Source organism: Coregonus lavaretus (genome assembly GCF_964263955.1).
Source record: "Coregonus lavaretus genome assembly, chromosome: 7".
NCBI lineage: Eukaryota > Metazoa > Chordata > Actinopteri > Salmoniformes > Salmonidae > Coregonus > Coregonus lavaretus.
Genome location: NC_139994.1, coordinates 40380869 through 40391228, shown reverse-complemented (window position 1 = coordinate 40391228; position 10360 = coordinate 40380869). Strand labels below are relative to the sequence as shown.

General features: G+C 42.0%; 1 protein-coding gene across 1 annotated transcript in view; it reads right to left on the bottom strand.

Moving 5' to 3' along the window:
- Positions 1-6833: 6833 nt before the first annotated feature.
- LOC311132716 (serine/threonine-protein kinase MARK2-like) overlaps positions 6834-10360 on the bottom strand; it is a 134981-nt gene continuing 131454 nt past the window's right edge. The window contains exon 17 of the mRNA XM_084165994.1: positions 6834-7334. Coding sequence (XP_084022120.1) covers positions 6896-7334 — 439 coding nt within the window. The 3' untranslated portion in view covers positions 6834-6895. The remainder of the gene's footprint in view (positions 7335-10360) is intronic.

The following is a 10360-nucleotide window of genomic DNA, read 5'->3' as shown; positions in this document are numbered from 1 at the left end:
GATATCAATGCCAAACATAACATGGTTCATCATGGTGATGCCTTTGATGACCCTAAAACGTTTCAAGTTTCCTATTTTGTTGCCTTACAACCTGGGATTAAGATGGATTTTTTGGGAGGTTGTATCATTTGAGTTACACAAGATGCCTATCACTTTAAAGATGCAAAATATGTTTTTTTGTGAAACAAACAAGAAATAAGACAAAAAAACAGAAAATGATTCAATACTTTGTAAAGCCACTTTTTGCAGCAATTACAGCTGCAAGTCTCTTGGGGTATGTCTCTATAAGCTTGGCACATCTAGCCACTGGGATTTTTGCCCATTCTTCAAGAAAAAACTGCTCCAGCTCCTTCAAGTTGGATGGGTTCCGCTGGTGTACAGCAATCTTTAAGTCATACCACAGATTCTCAATTGGATTGAGGTCTAGGCTTTGACTAGGCCATTCCAAGACATTTAAATGTTTCCCCTTAAACCACTTGAGTGTTGCTTTAGCAGTATGCTTAGGGTCATTGTCCTGCTGGAAGGTGAACCTCCGTCCCAGTCTCAAATCTCTAGAAGACTGAAACAGGGCGGCAGGTAGCTTAGTGGTTAAGAGCGTAGTGCCAGAAACCGAAAGGTCGCTGGTTCTAATCCCTGAGCCGACTAGGTGAAAAATCTGTCGATGTGCCCTTGAGCAAGGCACTTAACCCTAATTGCTCCTGTAAGTCGCTCTGGATAAGAGCGTCTGCTAAATGACTAAAATGTAAAATGTAAAACAGGTTTCCCTCAAGAATTTCCCTGTATTTAGCGCCATCCATCATTCCTTCAATTCTCTCCAGTTTCCCAGTCCCTGCCAATGAAAAACATCCCCACAGCATGATGCTGCCACCACCATGCTTCACTGTGGGGATGGTGTTCTCGGGTGATGAGAGGTGTTGGGTTTGCGCCAGACATAGCGTTTTCCTTGATGGCCAACAATCTCAATTGTAGTCTCATCTGACCAGAGTACCTTCTTCCATATGTTTGGGGAGTCTCCCACATGCCTTTTGGCGAACACCAAACGTGTTTGCTTATTTTTTTCTTTAAGCAATGGCTTTTTTCTGGCCACTCTTCCGTAAAGCCCAGCTCTGTGGAGTGTTCGGCTTAAAGTGGTCCTATGGACAGATACTCCAATCTCTGCTGTGGAGCTTAGCAGCTCCTTCAGGGTTATCTTTGGTCTCTTTGTTGCCTCTCTGATTAATGCCCTCCTTGCCTGGTCCGTGAGTTTTGGTGGGCGGCCCGCTCTTGGCAGGTTTGTTGTGGTGCCATTTTCTTTCAATTTTTTAATAATGGATCTAATGGTGCTCTGTGGGATGTTCAAAGTTTCTGATATTTTTTTATAACCCAACCCTGATCTGTACTTCTCCACAACTTTGTCCCTGACCTGTTTGGAGAGCTCCTTGGTCTTCATGGTGCCGCTTGCTTGGTGGTGCCCCTTGCTTAGTGGTGTTGCTGACTCTGGGGCCTTTCAGAACAGGTGTATATATATTGAGATCATGTGACAGATCATGTGACACTTAGATTGCACAGAGGTGGACTTTATTTAACTAATTATGTGACTTCTGAAGGTAATTGGTTGCACCAGATTATTTAGGGGGTTCATAGCAAAGGGGGTGAATACATATGCACGCACCACTTTTCCGTTATTAATTTTGTAGTTATTTTTTCATTTCACTTCACCAATTTGAACTATTTTGTTATGGTTAATGAGAAAACGTTTTTTTCAAAGGTTTTCCCAAATTTCCAAGATGGAAGAAAATCTTTGAGGCAAATTTGTTCAGCATGCGGAAAGACAACTACGTACAAAGTTTCAAGTCACTTGGTCAAACGGGGCGACGGATATGAGGGTTTAAGTGAGACTGCTTATAACAGCGCCCCCTATAGGCCAATAGGTGCCATTACTTTTGACCAAGTTACTCATGGCCTTTAGTTTCTGTGTGCCAAATTAGATACTTTTTTTACCAGTCTATGCTTGAGTTATTTGACCATGTCAAGAAATTCAGACAATAACAATAGGTGTTCGCAGCTTTGCTGTGAACCCCTAATTACATAGAATAATTTAATAGGATTGCTGTGTGTGTATATCAGAGACATACCTTTTTGTTACACTGGCCTAAATGCAACCAGCTCTTTAAAGTTTAATAACTTTTTGTTTTATTATTACTATCATCCTTGAATTTCATCATTTCTCTTTGCACAAAAACAAATAATACATTTGGAGTAGACTCCAACTGCTCCGTCCCTCTCTCCCAACCAACCACTGGTTAAAGTCTTTAACACAGAAATCATTAGAAATTACAACAAAAATGTAAAACAGAATACAAATAAAATCAACCCTGAAATATAGTAATAATAACAACAATAGCAAGAAGAATCGATTTTCCCAGCACTGTAAAGGAAAAATCCACCCAAAAACTATCTTTTGGTATTTGTTTCTTTAGTCCATTATTGACATAGTGCCAAAATGTTTTGCTTGTCAGCAATCACGTTTTCAAGATATGTAACTTTCAAAATACAGAAATCATCCCTGTATGATGCAATTTGCATATATGATGCAAAATGCATCATACGGGTATAATATCCATTTTTGGGTCGAGTTTTCCTTTAAAACAAGGATAATTTAAAAGAAAAAAAGAAAATGCCTTTTTTTTACTGAAAGAGAATGACAGACTATCATTGTTGTCGCCATAGAAATAAGATATACAGTTGGTATCATAAGTACAAACCCCCTTGGATTTCTTCACATTTTATTGTTACAAGGTGGGATTTAAATGGATTTGTCAACAATTCACACAAAACACTAATGTCAAAGTGGAAGAAAAATTATATAAAAAAATGCAAAGATTATTGAAAAAGAAAACACTAATATACTGTACCTTGATTTGAAGTATTCACCCCAGAGTCAATACAGGTTAGAAACACCTTTGGCAGCGATTACAGCCCAAGAGCAATGCACACCTGAATTGTGCAACATTTAATTATTTAAATAATTCTTCAAGCTCTGTGAAGGTGTTGGTGATCATGGCTAGACAGACATTTTCAAGTCTTACCAAATATTTTCAAGCAGATTCAAGTCAAAACTGTAACTTGGCCACTCAGGAACATTCACTGTCTTTATGGTAAGCAACTCCAGTTTAGATTGGGCCTTGTGTTGTAGGTTGTCCTGCTGAAAGGTGAATTCCTCTCCCAGTGTCTGGTGTAAAGCAGACTGAAGCAGGTTTTCCTCTAGGATTTTGCTTGTGCTTAGCTCCATCCCTTTCTTAGGCAACAACAATATTATAGTTATTTAGTTTTCATTAATTTGTACAAATGTAGAATTTTCTTTGCACTTTTTTTTTGTGTAGATCAATGACCACAAAATCACAATTAAATCTATTTCAATCCCACTTTGTAACACAACAAAATGTAAAAAAATCCAAGGGGGGTAAATATACTGAACAAAAATATAAACTGTAAACTGCTGGTCCCATGTTTCATGAACTAAAAGATCCCAGAAATTGTCCATATGCACAAAAAGCTTATTTCTCTCAAATTTTGTGCACAAATTTGTTTACATCCCTGTTAGTGAGCATTCTATAATTAGTCAAGATAATCCATCCACCTGACTGGTGTGGCATATCAAGAAGCGTATTAATAAAAGGCCACTATAAAATGTGCAGGAGTATTTCTGTGGGGAAAAACTCATTCTGATTGGCTGGGCTGATTTCCTTATATGAACTGTAACTCAGAAATTGTTGCATGTTGCGTTTATATTTTTGTCCAGTATACTTAAGATACAGGTGTGTTGTGCTCCGGTATACCTGTTCATTCCTCTTCACCCACTCCCTTCTCTCACCCCTCCCCAGGCAGGCAGCTATCATTTGACTGGAGGTTACACCCTCCCTCACACCTTCTCTCCACTGGCAGAGTGAGAGAGCCAAAGAGAGAGAGAGAGAGCTCCTACTAAAGATAGAATATCAATGCAGCTGATGACGTAAAAAATACACACAACCACAATTCACAATCTCACACACACATTAACACACTAAGGCACGCACACACACAAGGTTTAGCATCATCCTACAAAAGTCTGCGGCCTTGCTCTGAATACATTGGGAATTTAAATATTTATGTCACTCACTCTCTCCCTCTCTCTTCTCATCGCTCTCTGTCATTCTCCCTCTCTCTGTTTCTGCTCCATGGGGTACTGGTCATCATAAGGCTGTTGACATGGTATCCTGTTCACAATAATAATAATAACACCTAACTGTTCCTCATAACCCCTTCTACAGGAAATAGAACATGCCAGGTTAGGGAGGTGCGGTGCACGCTGTGATAAGTGGGGGGGGAGGTCCTGTGGGGGAGAGGGCGCTAGGGTGTAGGTGAGAGGGCGAGGGGTTGAGCTAGATTGGGGGGGGGGGTTTGCGTGAAGGGGTACAGTGAGATGCAGGATTGGGGAGTAACTGATAACATGTAATTTGATTACATAACAATTACTGTAATAGGTTATGTTACCAGGAAAAATATTGTAATCAAATTACAGATACATTTTTTGGGGGGGATGACTACTTATTGGATTATTTCATATTCAGAAAGGCATTTTGTTTGCGTAAAAATACATTGACACCTTTCTGTTTTCTCAATTACATTTAATTCAGCATAGAAAAAAGGTGCAAGTTTAAGTTTGTTCCACCGGAGCGAGTCTAACAACAAGTCAGAGATCACTATGATGACACACCAAATGCGCTTGATGGATCCTTTTGGTCTTCTTCTAATGCCTCTTAAGGGGAAAGTAATCCAAATGTAACTGAAAATTATCAGATTACGTTACTGAGTATGGATAATCCAACAATTACTGATTATAATTTTGGACAGGCAACTACTAAATATAACGGATTACATTTAGAAAGTAACCTACCAGTTAGTGGGAAGTTGAATGGCCGAGGAGGGGTGAGGGGGAGTTCTAGATAGGGCGGGTCTTGGGTGAGGGGTATAGGGTTGGGTGAGGCGATCGAGGTGGGGGGTGGGGGGTGAGGGGTTAAAAGAATGCGCCCCCCTCCAGGCATTCTTTTACCCAAACAAAGTCAAAACCAAACAAATATTAAAATCTACAAGAGAAGAAGTGCTTAATTCATTTGTCCAGTGATCTGAATACATTTAACATTTTAGTCATTTAGCAGACGCTCTTATCCAGAGCGACTTACAGTTAGTGAGTGCATACATTTTTCATACTGGCCCCCCATGGGAAACGAACCCACAACCCTGGCGTTGCAAGCGCCATGCTCTACCAACTGAGCTACAGGAGGGCGGATACATACAATTTAATAATTAAATACTCTTAGATAAAAGGTTGAATATTTTGGGACGCACATCATAAAGGGAGGGGAGGGGTGGAGGAGTAGAAGGATGTGATGGGAACGGAGGATTAGAACGATGGCTGCTGTGTGTTTCTCTCTCAGGATGATATTCTCTGTACTGAAGCGTGATACTACCCCATTAAAAACAAAATAATCACAAGTTTCTTTCTGTCATAATAACATGATAAATCATCATGGTGATATAACAATAAAATAAATGTTTTAAAGAAAGGCAACGAATGAAACTGAACTTTTTCCAGTGCACAACCAGGAAAAAGAAAGAAAGAACATTTCAATTTTAAGTTCAGTCCTCCAATGATCAAGCAAGTCTATTGGCCTGGGACTTGAAGATATGGGGATGATTTCACCCCTGATGTAAGGAAAAAATAAAAAAGAGATAAGGGGTGGAGGAAGACAGAGCAGGGGGTTTGGGAGGGGCCTGGTGTTTGTGTACGTGTGTGTGTGTATTAAAAACAGACAGCAGTCATTAAGGGTGGAGTCCAGTGAAGGCTGGTGGGAGGAGCTATAGGAGGACGTGCTCATTGTAATAGCTGAAATGGAAAAATTGAACGGAGTCAAAAGTGGTTTCCATATGTTTGATACCGTTCCATTAGTTCCATTCCAGCCATTACAATGAGCCCGTCCTCCTATAGCTCCTCCCACCAGCCTCCACTGTTGGAGTCTGGTTTAGCGTGTGTGTGTTAAAACAGAGTGTTGTCTGGGGTGTTGACTGTCTCCCCTCACATCAAACAGGCAGAGAAATACATGGCTCAGCTCAGCGTTGTGCTGCACAAAGAGTCTGTCCATCCACTAAACCAAAAGGCCAGTGAGTGTGTGAATATGATCCACAGTACAGGTTCCAGGTAGTCCATTTGGGTCAGAGAACAACAGAACCCAGAACAGGAGAACAGTTCCAGTGTTGAGTTATTTTATTTCCAGAATCCAGTAAGTCCGCTCTGTTCACTTCACTCTAGAACTCAGTCTAGAACCCACTGTAGTAGAACAGAGGGGAGAAGAGTGAAGGTCAGTCTTAGGCCTCTGCTCTCCCTTTCTTCCTCTCCTCCCCTACCTCTCCTCTCAGAACAGTGTGTGTGTAGAGTGTGCATAACCACCAGTGTGGAATGAAAGGAGTAGAACAGCAGAACCAACATGCAGTGGATATAGAACAAGAGAACCCAAGAAGACACCAGCTAGAGAACGTTCAAAAGGTTCTAAAACACAAACCTCAACAGAGAAAAAGAAAGAACTAGGTAGAATTATCCCCATTTCCTTCCCTCCTAACAGAAGAGAACAATCTCGTCATCTAAAGTCTTCTTTAAAATATTCTCTAACATTGACCCCTCAAACCCATTCAGGTCCCAAACTCCCCCCTCCAGCACCAATACATATAGTTCTTCTCCTCTCTTCCTTATGATCAGACTTCCCACGAGTTCTTCCTTCCTTCCTTGCTTTCCTCTCCTTTCTTCCCCCATTCCTCTCTTCCGGCATATATGTAAACCCCCCCATCTCTCCCCCTCCCTCCATCCATCCATCCCTGCGTCTCACAGTTTGAGCTCGTTGGCAATCTTTGACGCAATGTTTTTAAACACGATCGACGTCCCGGAGATCCTCTTGAACCGCACGCCGTTCAGCGAGAGGCGGGGCAGCTTGCACACCTCCATCTCCCATTGGACGAAGTCATCGCGGGCAGGGTTCCCCGAGACGCAGAGCAGCATGTAGCGCTCCCGGAGCTCGTACTCACAGCTGTTGGAATCTAGAACCTTCCGGATCTCTTGCATCATCTCCCCGGGTTCCATGGAGGACGTGGTCTTCATCGACCAGGTGAACCGGAGGGAACGTGGTTTGGTCGACAGGTCCTTCGAGGACGGGGTGCCGGAAACGGGGGAGGAGTTATCTTTGTTCTCGTCTCCGCCACCGCTGTGGGAGGATCCTAGGACGCCGCTCTTCTCTGATTTGTCAACAGCGCTGCTCAGCATCGACCTATATGAAGAGAGGGATGGAAGGATGAGAGAAAGAGGGGGAGGGAGAGAGAGAGAGGGGTGGGGGAGAGAGAGCGAGAGAGAGGGGGGTGGGTGAGAGAGAGGGAGTGGGGGGGTTGGAGAGGGAGGCAGAGAGAGGCAGAGAGAGAGAAACAGTGAGAAACAGAGTCAAGCAAACAGAACGACAGAAGGGAGAGAAATGAAGGGATGTTGAGAGGATTAGGAGAAACGGGGAGTTCAGGAAAATGAACGGAGAAAAAGACACAATATGAACAATGATTGTAATATAGCCCTGACACACACACCCCTAACCATGCATGTACACCCCTACGTCACACAAACACACTCACTTCCATTTGCTAACATCCAGACCCTTCATCCCTGATTGGTTAAAAGTAGGGTTTGTCATCAACCAATTAACACCCAATTACTGAACCAATTAACCCTCTACCCTTTAATCCAATCACATCTAGCTCTCTGAGATTTACTGATTAGGTCTGATTGATTGAGGGATTGTTGGGTTGAGTCTGTGGTTGTTGTCCTTATTCTCACCTGCTCCCCTTATCCTGACCCTCTCCCTCATACAGACTCTCAGAACATGGTGGCTTTCTGTATCAGGTGTAAATCCATTTGAATTCATTCACTTTTTGACAGCACCCCTTTTGACTTGAATGAAAACGTCCATACATATTTGTTCATTGTAGAAGTGCTCAGAAAGTGTCTTTTTGGACTTAAATGCCAAAACATTCGAAAGATAAAGGTGCTCAATGTTGAACCATTTTGCATACCCTTTCCTAATGCCTTTACTAATCTTCACCACCAGAGAGAGCAGAAACTCTGGTTAAATTGCAGAACCTCACTAAAACTGTGGCTAAAACTGTCAACACACTGACATTTAAACTGACAGTTAGTGAGTCTCTGTTTAAATATAAATTTGATAGATAACCATCACCAACTCCATTTGTGTGACAAAGCCAGGTAACTTCTGTCAAAGTTCGTTTTTTCTTGTTCAGCTATAGCAGTGAGTGTGTGTGTATGTGTGTGTGACATAAGTGTGTATGAAACAATGCCTATGATCTGTATGCATCCAAATGTGTGTTTTGGGGTGTGTGTTGCACTGTGTAGCCAGAGCCGGCCAAAGCCCTGCTGCAAAGTCTTGCTGCTGTTGCTGTCGTGTTGAATAGCCAGTGCCAGAGAATAGGGGGATGAAATAAAGAGTGAAGCCTCCAGAAAGAAGAGTGCAGCTTCAGACACACTTCATCCCTCCAGTGCCTCTCCCCCTCTCCCTCTTCCCAAAAAAGGACAGATGAAGTTTGTATTTTTCCAAGGGTAAAGACTCACATCACTATCTACAAATGCATCCCAAAACAACAATAACGCTAAAACACTTTCCTAGAGGGTTATAATTTCATATAAAAAGTTTAACTATGTACGTTAAGGCCAGGGCATTTAGGTACAGAAGGAATCTCCTTAGAACCATTAAAATCACTCTACTACTAACTGAAGTTGGGAAACCACCACTGCACTAGACTAAGACTGACTTGTTTCAGGAAACTAGGCGTATGTTGCACGCCACTACTTCACAGGAGGCATTTGAAAGTAAAACATTTTCTAAAATCTAAATGCGTTTTTTGTTAGAAATGCCTTCTGGAACATGTGAACTTTAATAACAAACTTGTATGCCATCTGAATACAATTGTTAAAATTAGGAGCCTAGTTGGTTTAGCCACGGAAAAAGACAGGAACCTTAGCCATGATTGGCTGAGATAATGGATGGGCTGGACATGCCGAGATATGAGTTCGGATTGGTCTGCCATGTAGCATGCCTTCTGTCTATAACATGAGCCGCTCAGTATGTGTAGATAATGCTTTCTACCACATCTTTTTTTAAAGATACAGTATCATGAAGAACTGCAAAAGTGTTGCTACTACTCTCCACTTTCTGGAGGACAATCGTGCCATGCCCCCTGCCCAGTCATGTTAAATCCATAGATTAGGGCCTAATGAATGTATTTAAATTGACTGATTTCCTTATATGAACTGTAACTCAGCAAAATATTTGAAATTGTTGCATGTTGCGTTTATATTTTTGTTCAGTATACTTAAGATACAGGTGTGTTGTGCTCCGGTATACCTGTTCATTCCTCCTCAACCACTCGCTATCCTTTGACTGGAGGTTACACCCTCCCTCACCCCTTCTCTCCACTGAGTGAGAGAGCCAAAGAGAGAGAGAGCTCCTACTAAAGATGGAATATCAATACCGCTGATGACCTAAATAATACACACAACCACCATTCACACTCTCACACACACATTAACACACTATAAGGCACGCACACACACACAAGGTTTGGCATCATCCTACAAAAGGCAGCAGCCTCATCGCTCTCTGTCATTCTCCCTCTCTCTGTTTCTGCTTCATGACCATGGGGGACTGGTCATCATAAGACTGTTGACATGGTATCATGTTCACAATAATAGTAATAACACCTAACTGTTCCTCACAACCCCTTCTACAGAAAATAACAAACCCCAAAGTGAACGAGCATTAGTCTTCTTCTTCATCATGTGTGACCACACTTAGACAAACATACACATCCGTCATGTACATGCCAGGTTAGGGAGGGGCGGTGCATGCTGAGATAAGTGGGGGGGAGGGGTGGGGTGGTGCCGCGGTCCTGTGGGGGAAAGGGCGCTAGGGGGTAGGTGAGGGGTCAAGGAGTTGAGCTAGATTTGTGGGGGGGAGTTTGCGTGAAGGGGTACAGTGAGATGCAGGATTGTGGAGTAACTGATTACATGTAATCAGTTACATGTAATTTCATTTAAAAAAAATACCTGTAATCGGTTATGTTACCAGGAAAAATATTGTAATCAAATTACAGATTAAAAAAAAAAATGTTGATTACTTATTGGATTACTTTCATATTCAAAAAGGCTGTTTGCGAAAAAATACATTGACACCTTTCTGTTTTCTCAATGACATTTAATTCAGCATTGAAAAAAGGTGCAAGTTTAAGTTTGTTCTAC